The following is a 17,007-nucleotide window of genomic DNA, read 5'->3' on the forward strand; positions in this document are numbered from 1 at the left end:
ACAATCAGATAAGCCTACCCACACTCTATTTAAATGCGAGTGCCTTTCTGATCAAGGTTTGTGGATTAAAGTAAATACTACATCACGACAGGGTGCAGTGTTTTTCTGTTGTGTGCAGGAGAGGTAGGGTGAAGCTGTGAGCAGATTGCACATGAAAGCCAAGAAGTCACCTAAAGCTGTGATCTTGCACTAAAAAGCAAGGTCCATTTATTTAATCAGGGATCCCACCCCATGCCAAATGCAGCATTATAAGGGGGGAAAAAAAGGGATGCCATATCCATCACTGTACAGCAGTGTATTCTTGTGAGATTAGGAATCCATATCGTTCCATCATCCATTCACTGAATTGATGGTGACACCACCTAAGTCTGGGAGCTTTGTGGTGTTCAGGGAAAATGCTACATTTGGCGCAAACCCAAGACCTCTCATCACCCTTGGAACACGATTCTCCTCACAGTGAAGCATGGTGGTGGCAGCATCATGCTGTGTGGATGTTTTTCATCAGCAGGGACTGCAAACTGGTCAGAATTGAAGGAATGATGGAAGGTGCTAAGTACAGGGAAATTCTTAGGAGAAACCTGTTTTAGTCTGCCAGACATTTGAGACTAGGACGGAGTTTCAGCATCCAGCAGGACAATGTCCCTTAGCATACTGCTAAAGCAACAGTCAAGTGGTTTAAAGGGAAAAATGTAAATGCCTTGGAATGGCTCAGTCAAAGCCCAGACCTCAATCCAATTGACAATCTGTGGCATGACTTAAAGAAGGGGCTGGAGCAGTTTTGCCTTGAAGAATGTGCCAAAATCCCAGTGGCTAGATGTGCCAAGCTTATAGAGACGTACCCCAAGAGACTTGCAGCTGTATTGACTTTGAGGGGCAAGTGTGAATAGTCATGCACGCTCAGGTTTTCTGTTCTTTTTTGCATCACAATAAAAAATATTTTGCATCTTCAAAGCGGTAGGCATGTTGTGTAAATCAAATGATACAAATCCCCCCAAAAATCCATTTAAATTCCAGGTGGTAATACAACAAACTAGGAAAAAAGCCAGGGGGGGTGAATACTGTTGCAAGCCACTGTATATGTTTTTCAGGTGAGTAGTTTGTTTGAATGCTGCATTAAAAAGACACATGGAAAGAGTCAAGCTAAACATACATGGAAAGTCTGAATATTTACGCTTTAATAGTCAATATACAAGTTATAAATAACCAATGGGAGGTGGGCATCTGAACAGATATATACAAAAAACACGGTGACCATCTGTTATAGAATCTTCATACAGAATGAGCAGGAATACCACAGTGCTTATGCCACAAATCTATAGCTTTATTCACAATTTGATCTGTGTTGTCTTCTGGAATCTAGAGGAGAACAAAAGAGTGTTAAAGACAGCAAAAGAATTATGCCTGCCATCAGGAAAAATATACTGAAAGAAACATGGAGGAAGCCATTGCTTAGCTCCTGGAAATGTGGTTTGCCTTTGCCTGGCTGCAGTACATTCTCTGTAGGAACAACGGGGGAATTTACTAAGACTAGAGCAGGCAGAAACTGGAGCAGTTGTGCAGAGAAACCAATCAGCGTCTATTTTCAGCTTATTCAGATAAAGTGACACTAAACTCAGGAGTTAAATCTTAAGAAAAGCATTCAAGTACCTCATTAATAAAACTGTATCTTATTTGTGTATCACTCAACTGTAGGCCCTCAAATCATCTCTGAATTGGTGCTGACACTGTTGTTCCTTCTGGAGGGTGGCTACTTTTGTTCCCTATGGTCCCTGTGTGTGTTGCAAAGTAGTCACCGCTCCAAGCTCATTCCAGTGATGGACTACAATCTCACATTTAGTTTACAAATTTGTATTGAGATTCAGGGCCGGATTTACTCTCCTTGCCGCCCCAAGGCCAGGTTCCACAATACGACCCCCCCGCGCCGCCAACCCCCCGTCCCCATCAATTGTGAATGGCAACCAGATGGCAGGGCGGCGGGGTTAGAGCTCACCGCTGCCACCCCGAGGCCGGGCCTCGGTGGCCTTGTGGGAAATCCGGGCCTGTTGAGATTGTAGTCCATCACAGGAACGAGCTTAGAATGGTGGCTTATTCACAACACATACAGGGACCATGGGGACCTCCTGTGGGCCCAGGACAGACATCAGGGATGTTGGAGGGGTAGAGGAAAGAGACTGGCGAACATCAGTTCACCAATCTCCTCTCCACTGAATGTAGATGGAAGCGACGCTGACTGCATCACTTACAGCTCCACAGCTGTCAATCCTCAGCTAAAGAAGCCAGGAATAAGCTAGTCGAGCACGATCTGCGCTTAAAAAGCTTCTTTGAAGTAGAAAGGTGACACTAGTGGTCTAATAGACCCTCAATGTCACTTTGAAGAGAACCTGTCACCACTAATATGCTATCACATAGGGGGCTTGTGCGCCACCTTGTGTGATAGCAAGGAAATTAGGTAAAAGAAAAATAAAGTTTAAAAAATAAAGTAAAATCAATGTTAAAAAAAAAAAAATTAAGTCCCCCACCCCTGCGAATGTGCGTATACTAATGTAAACAGGTGTCAGGTGCGTCTACGTATTAAAACAACGATTGCGCTACACATTTTAGGTATCACTACGTGCGTCACAGTGACAGCAATAATTCTAGGAGTAATATTCACGGTTAACTCTAAACTGATGACCTATACAGGTTTTCAAAGCGACGCCTATGGACAATTTGGGGTACCGTATTTTGTTGCCATTTCACGGGCGCATGTAATTTTTACGCTTGGCAGGTTGGGTATTTACTCAGCATAACTTCCTCTTTAATATTTTACAAAAAATGGGTATTAAAGAGATACCCAACATTGCATGCACCTGAGAAATGGTGACAAAATACGGTACCCCAAATTGTCCATAGTCGACGCTTTAGAAGCCTGTACAGGTAATTAATTTAATGTTAAGCTTGAATATTGCTCCTAGAATTATTGCCGTCACTCTGGTGGACGTAGTGATACCTAAAATGTGTAGCACAATCGTTGTTTTAATACATAGACGCACCAGACACCTGTTTACATTACTATACGCACATTTTCAGCGGTGGGGGACTTGAAAAATGTTTTTGTATTTTTACATTTATTTTACTTTATTTTTGAAACTTTATTTTTCTTTTTGTGCACTAAAATTAAGTGTTTTACAGAAATGTTGGGTTTGATAAAGAGTTGCACTAATATCATGCAACGTAAAATTTGCAACTGCCACAATTTTATTCTACAGTGCCTGCGCTTTCAGGAAATATATAGCTCTTGGGGCATTTTAAGTCATTTTCAGGCCTAACGTGGATTGCATCATGTAAGCAAAATAACGCCTTGGCAGAGAAGGCTAGGCTGTGTTAAGGTTCTGGTGAACAGCATAACAATCATCACTCTGTTTTGAGCATGTCCCAATAGACACATAGTAAAGTGGACTTTCTTACCTTCTCCAAAAATTCATTCATAGTGTTTGATTTATTTAGGGTCGTCATTTTCATTTTAAAAGTTAACATAATCTCCACAGCAACAAACACAAGAATCTTACAGGATCCACTAACAAGTTTGTCCCAAACCCTACAGACAATTGAGAAGAATAGCGGGTGTTAGAAGACGAGGCATCGCTGATCAGCAGCAAAAACTAGCTACCAAAGTAAAACACAGTGTCCTGTATAAAGAACAATATGCGCACACGCACACGCACACAAACACACACAGCCGACATAGAAGACACCTATACACAAATATTTAGAGACATATTTATTTTAGGCAGGGGTCTAAACTCAAATGACCTGGAGGCCACTGGGCACGTTTTCTTCTTCCAAGGGGGCCACATAAGGAGAGACAGCCAGGAGAGAGAACGCGGAGGATGAGCGAGGAGAGACAGCCAGGTGGATAAGCAAAAAGAGCTGGCCAGGAGAGAGTGCGTGAGGAGAAGCGGCCAGGAGAGAGTGCGTGAGGAGAACCGGCCAGGAGAGAGAGCAAGGATTGAGAGTGAGGAGAACCGGCCAGGAGAGAGAGTGAGGAGAGACAGTGAGGAGAGACAGCAAGGAGAGAGCGTGAGGAGAGACAGCAAGGAGAGAGTGAGAAACAGTCAGGAGAGAGAGAGAGAGAGAGAGAGAGAATGAGGAGAGACAGCCAGAAGAGAGAGTGAGAAACAGTCAGGAGAGAGAGAGAGAGAGAATGAGGAGAGACAGCCAGAAGAGAGTGAGGAAAGACAGCCAGGAGAGAGAGTGAGGAAAGACAGCCAGGAGAGAGAGTGAGCATCACATCTGCCAGTGTGCCTGCCTGTTACTGTCCGGTTGAATCCCAGACAGGCGGCCACCCTAGCTACCCCCTTGGCTGCTGCAAAAGATGACCTGATGGGGCCCGATACAGGAGGGCCGGCTCTACCCACCTACTGACGGCCGTGCCTGTGGTCCTAAAATAACCAGTCATTTGCAGCGCGTGGCCCGGTACTTTAGGACCCCTGACTTTAAGGCTTTTTACCTGAGGTGGACAAAAAAATGCAGACCCATGAGGGATTCAACGGTTTAACATTAGTGATGAGTCTGGGCTTGATGTGAACCCAGTACACCCAAGCACCCCCCTCCCAACCACAAATGCTGCCGCTGATTGGACTGGAAGGAGAGGGGTGGTAGTCAAGGTAACATTTTCTGATTCTTTAAGACCCAACCACAAAATAGCTTCGTTTGACAAGTAATGTCATATAAAATGCGTACCTTTGCAAGCTGGATGCCGGTAAACAACCTGCAAAGCACTTCCGGAACCACAAGTCATACGGGAGCTTTTCTAGAGCATTGCACACCTTCAGATGAGCCATCAGTCTGCTGTCCTCTAAGTTTAAGTAATGCTCAAATCCTTTTTGCTGAAAAATAAAATCATTGTGTACAGGGACAGCAAAAAGATTTTTTTTTAATAAAACAAATGTGCAAAGTGCCGAATGATACATTGATGACTGAAAAAAGTGATGTGCTGTGGGTTACTGTACATTGCACATCATTGCTGCCTGACACAATCGCTCGCTGTCATGAAAATAGATGGACACTATGGAATAAAAAACAGACCCTGCTGATGCCACTTACAGACCTTCATTTATCTCCACTTCTCCACACATGGTCACACATCACCCAATCCATGCAAGCGAGTCGAGCATCTCTTGGAAATGAGTGTTAATTCTTTGTAAAGAGCTCTCATTAAAACAGGCACACATTTTCCAGCTTGCTGGCAGACACTAATGTTTCCCTGCTCTATGGAGAAAAAGCAATGAATATTTCACAAGAGTGTGCAGCTGAATTGTGGACAAAACTACACTAGTTCCTGCTAACATTGTATATGGGACAGAACAGGCAGACATCTCACCACTCAAGGGAGGGAAGCTAGCAAAACTGGTGCAGACAGAATCTGGAGCAGTTACATATTTGTTTACTGTTTTACATGCCAATTGATCTAGAAGTTTGATCAGCCATTTTTGGGATTCACACACCTCTTAAGGTGGCCATACACTGTACAACCATCGCAAGACTTTAGTCTTGCGATGGTTGTAAAGGGATTTAAAAAACGTACGATCTGTCTATCTTGGACAGGCAGATCGCACTCTCGATCATCGCAAGCCCACCCCCCTGAGGGGCGGGCTTCCGATGACCGCAATGCTGAACGGGCAGTGTGCGCGTGCGCACACCGGCCCGTTCAGCATTTATCTTCCGAGCACCGTTCTAACCAGCCGAGAATCGTACGATTCCCGGCTGGTTTTCGAACATGCTGGTTCGACAGAAGACGTGCGACCGTACAGTAGAAACGGTCGCACGTCTCCGTTCACACTGCTCGATTATCGTACGAAAAACCGATCGCATACGATTATCGTACGATAATCGTGCAGTGTATGGGCACCTTTACACACTGCACAGCCAAGACTATCATACTACTACTATTTCCAGTCTTACCGATTGCTGGATCACCTCTACACTAAACGGACAGAGCTGAGGAGGCTCAATCATTGTCCAGTAAACAAGTTGGAGGCAGAGAGGCGACATAGCAGCTGAATTGCTGAAATGTCAACTGTGTAGTTAGCCTGGTGCCCAGCATGACATGGAATCTCATGGCCTGTGCCCCCAATAGGCTACGGAACACAACTGGCTGTAGTAATTATATTTTTTCTGCATGTGTACTCCAAGAGAGGCCAGAAAACTCTGACTGGTGGATTAGCTACTATATTAGCCAACACTTAAAGGAGAACTATGGGGTTAGGGCTTTTCCACATAGTTCTCCTAAGGGTCACGGGAGGACACAAACTAGCATTCTCCCGTCACCCAAAGCTCAGTATACCTTTCCCGGTATACTGAGACGCCGCAGCCGGAACTGATCCCGACATTGCTGTCGAGATCCACCCAGCTGCGGAATTGACAGCTGGCTCTGCCTATCCGTCCGTTCCGCCAGCCATCGCTGGAGGATCGGGGAGGGGGAATCCCTGCAGGGAGCTGTGAGTGACTGTCTCGGCTCTCTGCAGGGATAGATCGAGAAGTGAGCGAGCGACGGTATGTGTTCGCTCATTTCCCGATCTACTGAGCCGACCTGTGACAGTTTCATTGTCACAGGTCGGCTCAGATTATGAGGCTGAGTGAAAATCACTCGCCTCATAATTCTCCTTTAATGTTCAGCTACTCTGCCTAACAGCTGTTGAGATAAAAGATCAGCTACATAAGAAGCAAATTGTTCCCTTAATTTGTCCGGCTCACAGACTTCCATTCAGAGAAGTAGGACAGAACAGCCATTGTACATCACTGTAAAGCAGAAGAAAACGCTGCATATGTAATGAGAAAATACAAATGGCTCACCTATATAAACAAGATTTGAAAACTGCAGAATTGTCCATATTTGTTGAGACGTCTTCTAAGGGATTTGTCTGTGGATGCTGAGGGGTAATACAGGTGAAGGAACAATTTTTCCTTCAGCCATTTTAATAAAGAAGGCAGATTGTAGTGGAGCATCTGCTATGTGTGAAGCAAGGTTTTCTAACAGCTGCAGGACTAAAGAGTCTACCACAGTTCAGTCTGGGGCGCTTATAAAATCCTCTGCAGCCAGATTCAGAAAACTTTTTACATGAGCATCTAGGAAGGGCTCCAGCCACTTGTTATATGATGCTGGGTTGTGCTACCTTTCTTCCTACTAGAGTGTGTGTGGAATTAGCTAGCAGAGCAGTCAGGTGCAGAAGAGTAAGTCCATTCATCAAGTAGACTCGGCCACCTCGATCAGTGAAAGTGTTTAATAATTGAGGAGTATCATAATGGACACCATATTCACACAATCATTCTAGGTACAAGAACACTGTATACATACCATCGCAGCCTGCGAATCCCTAAACTTAGTGTCCAAATGATGCACAAAATGTTTGGTGAGCCAATAGCAATCCACGTCATCATCGGCCATCTCCTCGATTGTGTTAGCTATGGCCAGGAACAACTCATCCTCTGGCTCCTGGAATATAAAGTTTGTGCTACAGTAACAAAGAAAGAGTGTGTACACTATAAACACCAATCACCAAATTAATATATACTTGTTATGGCTCTATTGTACCGTTAAAGAGTATAAATTAAATATTAAAAGGTATATTATGACAAATGCTTGCACACAACTGGGTTGTCAGTTCCCTTTTTTCGAAGGGCAACGCATTACATTAAATGTCCAGGGATTCCCAGCAGCTATTAAGGTAGCCATGTCTGAAATCCTCCAGCTCACCTATACCTTTAGTAGGGTTTTCTAATAGTTCGCTCGAAAGGTCTTGTCACATGAGTGATCTGTAGCTGCTACATAATCACTCTGCTTAGCATTTATGTTGGTAGAAATAAATGAACTGCAGTCGATGAAAGGTGCCTGATGCAGCCATTCTAGAGATTTGTTGTTGAGCAATCGACATTTTGCATGGCCCAAACATTTGTGATCTACAAAGAATTTGTGTTGACTTACACAACCGCAAATAACACAGCAGACATGTATTGTTTATATAAATACATAATAAACCATTGGGCATACCAGAGTGTAAAGGCTGCTTCGGGACAGTTTACCCATCTCCAGTTGATGCATATGGAGGAACGCCTCTGTCTGGGGCGTAGTGTCATTGATGAAACGCATAACCTGCAGAGCATGGTGAACATCGTAAAACTGCTCCCTCCTATGTACCATCACCACTAGATGAGTCTCCTGGTGGGGGGGCAGAATTCCTTAAAAAGAAATCCGAAAGGGAATTAAAGCATATAGACATATAGGGAAGCTCCTCCCCAAAGACAAAGTTTCACAGTGGATTTTGGAACAGATCCAAAACAAAGTACATTAAGATTTATGTAACAATAGACATGCCTTTTGTATTTTGAATATCTGCCTCTCCAGGGGTTCAGCTTTAAAAACACGTCCATGAATAATATACTGTATACTAAAAAAAATGATCTTTAGTTAGAACTAAGATTAGCTGTAATTTAATAAATATCTAAGAAATCAATGGTATTATCAATTGAAGAATAAACGAAGGGCCTGACTACTCTAACTCAACTGGGATTCACCTGTAGACCCAACATGATCAGTATGAGAAGTGGAGCATACATACAACGCTTAGGCAGATGGGTGTACAGTAGACCATGGGTAGGCAACCTCAGCACTCCAGATTTCCTGAAGCCACCAATCCCATCAAGCTTCTTTCTCTGGGGGTCATGCCTGTGGCTGCCAATCTTGTAAGTCCTTATGGTTCCACTACAGCTGGAGGGCCGAGGTTGCCTAATCCTGAAGTAGACCAAATAGTTATTGGCAGACCATCTCAGACTTGCATATATGCAGACCTAGAACACATGGTCACTCAGCTGACATTGGAATCCCTTAGGAAAAGTTTGAGAGATTAAAGCAGAACTCCAGCATATATAAAATTATCTAAAATCCCAGGCAGAGCCACAGGGATCCACAATACACTGTAGTAGCCACGCTACTATAGTGTAGTAGTGTCTTCCTGGTCACTGCTACAGCTGTTATGCCAAGCAACTTCATCACCTTTCTTTCAACCAGAGAATGCCTAGTATTCATTGAGAGAAATACTAGGCATCCTCTGTGTTTTAACAGACCAGGGAAATCCCTCTGCATAGTGACTGTAGGAGGTTCCTGGAAGACGCTGTAATACACTGTAGTAGCTGTGGATTTGTAAAGCTGGAGTTCTACTTTAATCCTTAGTAGGATTAAAGTAGAACTCCAGCTTTAGGATTGTTCTGTATTTGCTCTCAAGCCTACCAATAGGATAAGGAAAATGCTGCTAATATTCATGAAAGAAACAAGGCTGAGGCTTCAGCGCAGAATCAATAGAGCAGGTGATCTGCAGTTTATTTTAAATATATGAAAACCTAATTGCTAAAATCTCATATAAGTGTGATTTCAAATGACATCATTAAATCTGCAGCTTTCAGTCAAATACATCATTTGTTTTTAAAGGGCCTTGTGCATCAAAAGTGTTTGGGTGCTGCCCTGGACAAACAACAACTGTCAGCTTCCAAAATGGAAGAACCTGACTAGTTGCTGTCAACAATACAGACATTTTAACTTTCAGACAGTTATTGTATGTGAAGTCTACTATATTTCATCTTACATTTGACAACTAGGGATCAGCTCAGGTTAGGACCGAACTCAGTCTAAACCTAGAAGTACCATGGAGCAGATGTAGGCAGGGGCACTCGCCACCCTGCAGCTGCACATAAACAAAGGGGGGGTGCTTGTGCTAATGTCACTGACCAAATATAGCCATGTGGTCATATAAGGTGGATAACATCACAGCATCCTGCCTCTTTGCTTATGTGTGGGAATTCCCAGCCGCAGCTGATTGGGGGGAAGCAGAAGGAGACTCCTTCCACGTTCGGAGGAGTTCAGGTTTGGACCAGATTTGATCTGAACCTGAGCTCATCCCTACTCATTTTTAATATTGTAAAAGGAACTTTGAAAATGTTATCCATACCAAGAAGTACTTTCCATACGAGAATTCGGTACATGGATGGAAGAGGAAATCTCTGACTGAAGGTACAAATCTTTTCAATATCTGTGGACAAAAAAGGTTAATATGTCACATGACAGAACTGTGCAAGAAGAAAACCTAAAAGCCTCATTTACATCCTGGAAATACAGTAGTCTTTGTCTAAAAGAATATATCGGTAACTGGCAGGTTCTGATTGGAAAACCTTTACTACTTTGAACTATGCTAAAAAGATTACAAGCCTTTAAAAAGGGTATCCAGGCCAAAGTGATATTTCCATAACTGGTGGAGACTTGTGGACTGAGGCACCTGCCGCCACTTTAAATCTTTTAGAGACTCTACCACAGTTGCTGGTTCTGTTTCCTCCTTCTTGAGGTCTTTCCACTCCTCTTACTGTATTCTTTATAATATAAAAATCAAGCAGGGCGCGCAGGACCCCTCATTGCAGCTACAGGGGGCAGGGTGGGAAGAAATCTGTCCACCATAATCCCTGACTGACAAAATAAATTTTTTGGTGAACTGAAATACACTCTAATGACTTTTCTAGATATTGTTTGCCCACAGTGTCCCCCTATTTGTCAATTTTTCTTTCAAGGTTTGTTTTCCTCTTACACTTCATTATCCTTTATGTTATTACATATGCCTTTTAGATTGTAAGCCCTCAGGGGCAGGGCCCTCCTTACCATCTTGTCTTGAATTATAATGTGATTGTAATGTCTTCCCTATATTGTAAAGCGCTGAGCAAACTGTTGGCGCTATATAAATCCTATGTAATAATAATCATAATAGCAATTACACCTAATGCAACAGCTGCAAGGCAAGACAACTGGCAATTATAAATAAGGTAGTTCTGTAAGATGTTACAGTCATAGTGACCTAGGGTATGCAGACTCCGCGGTTCTAGAAATCATTTTAATTTGAAAATGTTCGCAACTATGGTAACACGGTGATATTGTTTCCATAAGGAGTCCTCAAAATCCACCAAAAGTGCAAAATGTTTTGTTGTACACAGGCAGATAACCAGCACTGCTGAGACACTTAACCTGTGCAGGCTACAAATCCCATCATGCTTCTGCCTCTAGGAGTCATGCCTGTGGCTTGCAATGCCTTATGGGATTTGTAGTTTCAGCACAGCTGGAGAGCAAAGGTTGCCTACCCCTGATCTATGCCGACACAGGTTTGGGAAATGCTGCTATAAATATCAACACCAGTTCCCAGACACAGAGCGATATTTAGAACCATCAACAGTTTTTCTGATAGAGATTATCAAACGAATTTTCATCTTCTGATAACTCAGGAATTGCAATGTTAATGGAAACCTTTGTTGAAAGAAGTATGAAAGCTGCCATTGCTGACTCCCATCTTTGAATTATATTTCATTGGCTATCTCTGGCTCGAAGTGTATATCAAAGTACTATAAAAATAAAAACAAACATATTTTGTACATCTCTGCAATACATGCACATTTCCCCAGGTTTTATCCATGCTTCAAGTTCAGAAAAGAAACTGTTAAGCTGGGCACACACCTTACAACCATCGCAAGACTTTTGTCTTGCGATGGTTGTAAAGTAATTTAAAAAACTTACGATCTGCCCATCTTGGACAGGCAGATCGTACTTGCGATGATCGCAAGCCACGCCCCCTGAGGGGCGGGCTTCCGATGACCGCAATGCCGAACGGGCAGTGTGCGCTTGTGCACACCGGCCCGCCCGGCTTTTATCTTAGGAACATGCTACACACCCGCCGAAAATCGTACGATTCTCGGCGGGTTTTCGAACATGTTCGTAAGTTAAAGGTCAAGCGACCTTACAGTAGTAGAGGTCCCACGGCTTCCACACACCTTACAATAATCGTACGATCGCGGGATTTCCCGCGATTATCGTACGATTATCCCAAGGTGTGTGGGCACCTTTAGTGTGTCAGAATTATAGTGTGCTCCAAACTTCCTCTTTGACAACAATTTATCACAACTGGAGCAGACAAAATCTGGAGCAGTTGCCCATGGCAACCAATCAGCTTCTCTCTTCCGGACAGGCTGGCTCTGGCTCTAAGCCACAAGCACACAGGTAAAGGCAGCTGTCAGCTAGGGACCTGGGGGGGATCCTGACAACAAGGTCGGGATCCTCTCGGCTGCAAAACAGTTCTGTGCTGTCAGGTGATTGCAGGCAAAAGACTTCTATTTGCTGACTTTGGGTCATAGAAGCACATTAGTAAAGCTGGACATACACACTGATGCAGTGGGTGGCCCTGTCAGCACCCTTCGATCAAAAAAAAAAAAACCAAAAGGAGCCGGTTTGAAAATTTTCAGGGTGAACAGTGATGGCAGCCAATCAGATGCCGTTACTGTTCTGGTATTCTGACAGTGGCACATCGGGAGATTGATGCATGCTGTTTAGCGTGGATGGAGAAATTTGCCAAAAAAAGGTTTGTCTTTACCTCTCTTTAAAGTTCCTCATCCAAAACAAGAATGTAGCAAGTAAAGTCAGATCACTATAGCTACTGGATATGGATAACAGCCAGGCAACTGGTATTTCAAAAATGTTTTTAACAAGTTTTCAAAAAGTTTAAACAGTGTAATATTTCTTTGAAAAATCATATTTGGTTATTTGAAGAATATCAAACATTTTATATCCAATTTAATTGTTTAAAAGACTAAGAGGGTTATTCACAAAGTTAGCCTAAGGATCGAGCCATTACTTTGTCTGATCCTTCGAGTAGCTTCGGCCCCAGGACCCCTTCGGTTCAGTCGAACTGAAGGGCTGCTGTGCGGGCTATTCACTATAGCCCTTACAGCTCCCACAGGCAGCCGAGCCAAAGGCATATACTTCGGCTCGACTGAGCCGAAGTGAAAGCCGAAGCGGGGTGAACGCCTTGCAAATGACAGCTGGGCGGAGCCAGCCTTGATCTCACGGCTGGCTCCGCCCAGTTGTGATGACAGATCAGCGTCCCCAAATGACCTGGGGATGCTGATCTGTCATTAAACAATAACAGCTGGGCGGAGCCGGCCGTGACGTCACAGCCAGCTCCGCCCAGTTTTTATTCATTGGTCGGCAATGCAGGTGCCGGCCAATAGGAAACAGTTGGACGGAGCTGGCTGTCACTGTTAACTCCACCCAATTTTTTTTTACATTATTATTGTTTTCTTTTTTTAAATGTATTATTTATTTACATTTGTAAACATTTTTTTCCAACTTTTTTTTTTTTCACATTTGCTATTCTGCTCGGTACCACGGAGGTACCAAGCAGAATAGCCGAGCCAAATGCCACTCGGCGGCATTCGGCTATTCACTCACTGCCGTTTGGCCCCTATGAGAATAGGGGTAAACAGCAGCGAGTGAGCTGCCGGAACTTCGGCTCAGCCGATCCAGATGTTGGCTGAGTCAAAGTCCTTTGCACTTCGGCTCAGCTGAACCCACAGAGCATGTTCGGCTGACCGGAGTGCAGCCGATGAAATCAGCCGTACTGAGCCGTAGTGAATAGTCGAACTTTGTTCGGCTCACTTTACTACGGCTCGGTTATTCACCCGGCTGCCTCCGGCAGCTTAGTGAATAACCCTGTAAATATACAGTATATGTCAATGTACAGATGGGCAAAGGCATTCATTTCCACGTGCACTCCCTAAACAGTCATTGCTTACATCCTAGTTCAGCCTTTTTCGCTTACATCTGGAGTTTGCGGATCAAAGTAATGTGAGACATGATTGTGTTGCTGCATCCGCTTATGAAGCTACATACCAATTTATTTTTCTCTTCTGCTTTTCATTGTACCCACCTAACCGGTCATCTTTCAGCAATATCTCCAGGGATTTCTTCTCCTCTACTCCACGAAATCCAACTTTCTCATAATACACAGACCGGAAATTTCTCTGGGAATCTTCTGCCATGTTCTAAACTGAAAACAAACATTTTATTAATATGCAAAATGATGGCATGGAAAAGGCAGCATATTACAACTAGGCCTTGGAAATATGGGCTTCGGCATTTGTGGAGCATGCTTGCACATCATGAGCAGAGCTCTGGGGGCCCCCAGCAAGTAAAGTTTTGCTTTAAATACAGCAACTTTCCCGGGAGGTAAATAAAATGGAGTATGAAATCAAGTACACTATACGAATGAAAAAACAACAGTAATGATTCAATACAATTGTTCAATCCACCTTGAGTCTCCATTCAAACTCGTGTGTCTACATTTGCATGCTTTTTTTTTAGAATGTTTTGGTTTTTAATGCTTTATTCATACATTCTAATGATTATGCATTTTGTTAAAGGAGAACTATGAGGTGAGTGCTTTTCACTCACCTCATAGTTCTAGCCGACCTGTGACAATGAGACTGTCACAGGTCGGCTCAGTAGATCGAGGGGTGAGGTGTTCGCTCACTTCTCGATCCTTTCATGGCTCTCTGCCGTGACAGGGGAGGGGATGGATTCCCCCCTCCGATCCTCCAGCGCTGACTGGCGGAACAGAAGGGGAGGGGGCGGGTACAGCTGGCTCTGCCTCTAGATAGGCAGAGCCAGCTGTCACTCACGCAGCTGGGCGGATCTCGACATCGATGTCGGGATCCGCTCCGGCTGCGGCGTCTCAGTATACCGCGAGCTGTAGCTCGCGGTATACTGAGCTTAGGGTAACGGGAGGACGCTAGTTTGTGTCCTCCCGTTACCCTAAGGAGAACAATGGGAAAAAAGCCCTGACCCCATAGTTCTCCTTTAAATGCTCATTTAGATCAAGAGTATCGGTTAAAGCAATTTTACTTACCTGGTCCCTGCTTCCCCCAGCAGTCAGTGCTCTCCTTGTCCTCTCTACGTCCAACCCTTTAATCTGTCCCTCGGTGTCCTCACATATAATGCATGGTTATGGGCCCTCCATTGTGCTTGATGACATCAGCAGGATTCCAACCAAGGGAATATGGGGGAGGCTGTGAGTGCCGATCTTGTATCCTGGAGGGAGCCTGTGGAATTGGGGATCAGGTAAGTAAAAATCCTTTTACCAGATACACTAGACCTAAATGAGCATTTAACCCTTGCAGTGCAGGGGCAGCCCAGAGTTCAGCTTTAAGTGATTCTATTGTGCTATGTCCTTGAGTAATTGTACATAACAAACTTGATATATATTTTTCTAACGTCCATACTGGTTATGTGGTTGATGAATGCTGCCCTTTGCATTGAATCACAGCACCACCACCATGCATTCCACACGCAGCAGAGAGAAAAGGCTGCGTCACTTGATCTGTATTTCTCACAATGTGGACAGATCTAAACATGATCTAGTAAATAGGCATTGTGTACCAGGCTGAGAAAACAAAGAGCAGGACATCTCTATAAATAAAGGCTGCACATCACAGCATAAGGCTGTCAGTGAGCAGAACCGACAAGGGAGACAGACATAAAATCATGGAAGCAAACCTGTTCAGTATGTGAGGTAGGAGAAGACACGGACTACAAGAGATCAGAACTGATGTTGTTTGCCACTGACAGCTGCTATTAACCACCGTGGTTCTAATCCACTGTCAGATTACTTCCTAGTCGTGACGTCATCAACACATGCCCAACAGTAGCCTGGAAGGATCAAAATGCCTGCATCCTTTGTGTTTTTGGCATGTGGTAGTACAGTGTTTGTGTAGATCTCAGCTGTGTGAAGTGGGAGTGCTGCTGGGGGAGCTTGTGGTCACTGAAAGTACAGTGTTTGTGTAGATCCCAGTTACAGCTCTGTGTCTTACTTATTACTCTGTATAAATATAGTGCAGTGCAGCAAGTTACCCATCTGATCAGAAATAGGACTGGTTTTGGAAGGTTTTTAAAGGCTGAGTCTGCCTTTTGCAAAAAATAAATGCATCCACATTGGATACAAAAAGTGCATTTGTTAATTTTTTGCATGTGAGCCCACAATGCATTGCATGCATCTTCCTGGTGCCTACATGGTAGGGTTGCCACCTGTCCCAGATTCACCTGGACAATCTGGGTTTTGAGTTCTGTATGTGCTATTTCCGAGTTTCAGGCCAGCTCAAACCCAGACACAGCACATACAGAGCTCAAAACCTGGATTGTCCAGTAGAATCTGGGACAGATGGCAACCCTACTACATGGCAGCATACCTCTGATCAAAAGTATGGTGCCATGTATAGGCGCCAGGAAAGGAAAATTACAGAAAGGTTTTCCTTTATGACAGGCTTGCATGGTGGGACTTGTAGTCTTCATTCACAGATCCTGTGAATGGATTAGTAAATAAATTATGTGGCTGCCATGCACAGCCATTCCGAATTTAAGTGTATAAAGGTGCCCATACACTGCACGATTATCGTACGATAATCGTATGCGATCGGGTTTTCGTACGATAATCGAGCAGTGTGAAGTGTGGCTGCCATGCACAGCCATTCCGAATTTAAGTGTATAAGGCAGCCCTACAATTCAGGTAAGTGGAAGGGATTTGAGATGAGGGCTGGGGATTGCATCATGTTCTATGTTACACACTATATATGCATATAACATGAAACATGGTTGAAAGCATAAACTTAGCCTTTAAAGCAGATCTAACAATGCAAGGAAAAGCGAATGTGAATTGGAGTCACAGGGTGTATATAAATACTATAAAACAGAACTTTCAATAACCTCTAATGCGTCACTACTACAATTCACAGACTGCCGAAGAACAGAAAAACAACAAGAAGCTAGTTAAAAAAACACATTTATTGTTCCGCAATGAAAGCACTTTAAGGTCCAGCTTACACTTAGTGCACACCTGCATCACTTTTGTGCGCATTTGCCATGTGTCAGTCCATTCATTTCAATGCGGCATTTTCAGCTGTGAGCTTCACATGTTTTTGACAACACGTTTGCTTGTGTTTGACGTGTGTGAATGCCTGGGCAAAAACGTTCATTACAGGCTGCGTTTGGGGTGCTATTAGCAAGTAATGGCACTACAGGTGTGTGGCATGCAACGCCAAAGTGTGAAAGGAGTCTAAACATCACCCCCTGAATTGCTACATCACATTAAAGTGGAGTATACATGGTTCTATTTTTTT

At 43.8% G+C, this 17,007-nt stretch overlaps 1 protein-coding gene across 3 annotated transcripts; it reads right to left on the minus strand.

Annotated features, from left to right (window-relative positions):
* Positions 1-1,152: 1,152 nt before the first annotated feature.
* TBC1D7 (TBC1 domain family member 7) lies at positions 1,153-13,883 on the minus strand. Of its 3 annotated transcripts, XM_018563653.1 has the most exons (7): positions 13,767-13,883; positions 9,981-10,061; positions 8,030-8,217; positions 7,337-7,474; positions 4,723-4,868; positions 3,448-3,577; positions 1,153-1,356 (listed from the first exon to the last, which is right to left on the minus strand). In XM_018563653.1, exons 1-7 carry the CDS (start codon positions 13,876-13,878, stop codon positions 1,270-1,272), a joined length of 882 nt encoding a protein of 293 aa, XP_018419155.1. In that variant the 5' UTR covers positions 13,879-13,883; the 3' UTR covers positions 1,153-1,269. The 3 variants fall into 3 exon arrangements, with proteins under 3 accessions (XP_018419155.1, XP_018419156.1, XP_018419158.1); XM_018563654.1 differs by lacking the exon at positions 9,981-10,061 and having other exon boundaries at positions 1,160-1,356; XM_018563656.1 differs by lacking the exon at positions 7,337-7,474 and having other exon boundaries at positions 1,189-1,356.
* Positions 13,884-17,007: the final 3,124 nt, after the last annotated feature.

Source organism: Nanorana parkeri, unplaced genomic scaffold (genome assembly GCF_000935625.1).
Source record: "Nanorana parkeri isolate BGI_ZX_2015 unplaced genomic scaffold, ASM93562v1 scaffold684, whole genome shotgun sequence".
Lineage (NCBI taxonomy): Eukaryota > Metazoa > Chordata > Amphibia > Anura > Dicroglossidae > Nanorana > Nanorana parkeri.

What these genes read in the sequence shown, in the direction of transcription:
- TBC1D7 (XM_018563653.1), bottom strand. Translation starts at nt 13,878, where the DNA reads ATGGCAGAAGATTCCCAGAGAAATTTCCGGTCTGTGTATTATGAGAAA. An exon ending in GGGATTCGCAGGCTGCGATG is followed by an intron (nt 4,869 to 7,336) that starts GTATGTATACAG and finishes TTTATTTTTCAG; the next exon opens with CAAAAAGGATTTGAGCATTA. An exon ending in TGAATGAATTTTTGGAGAAG is followed by an intron (nt 1,357 to 3,447) that starts GTAAGAAAGTCC and finishes GTTCTCCTCTAG; the next exon opens with ATTCCAGAAGACAACACAGA.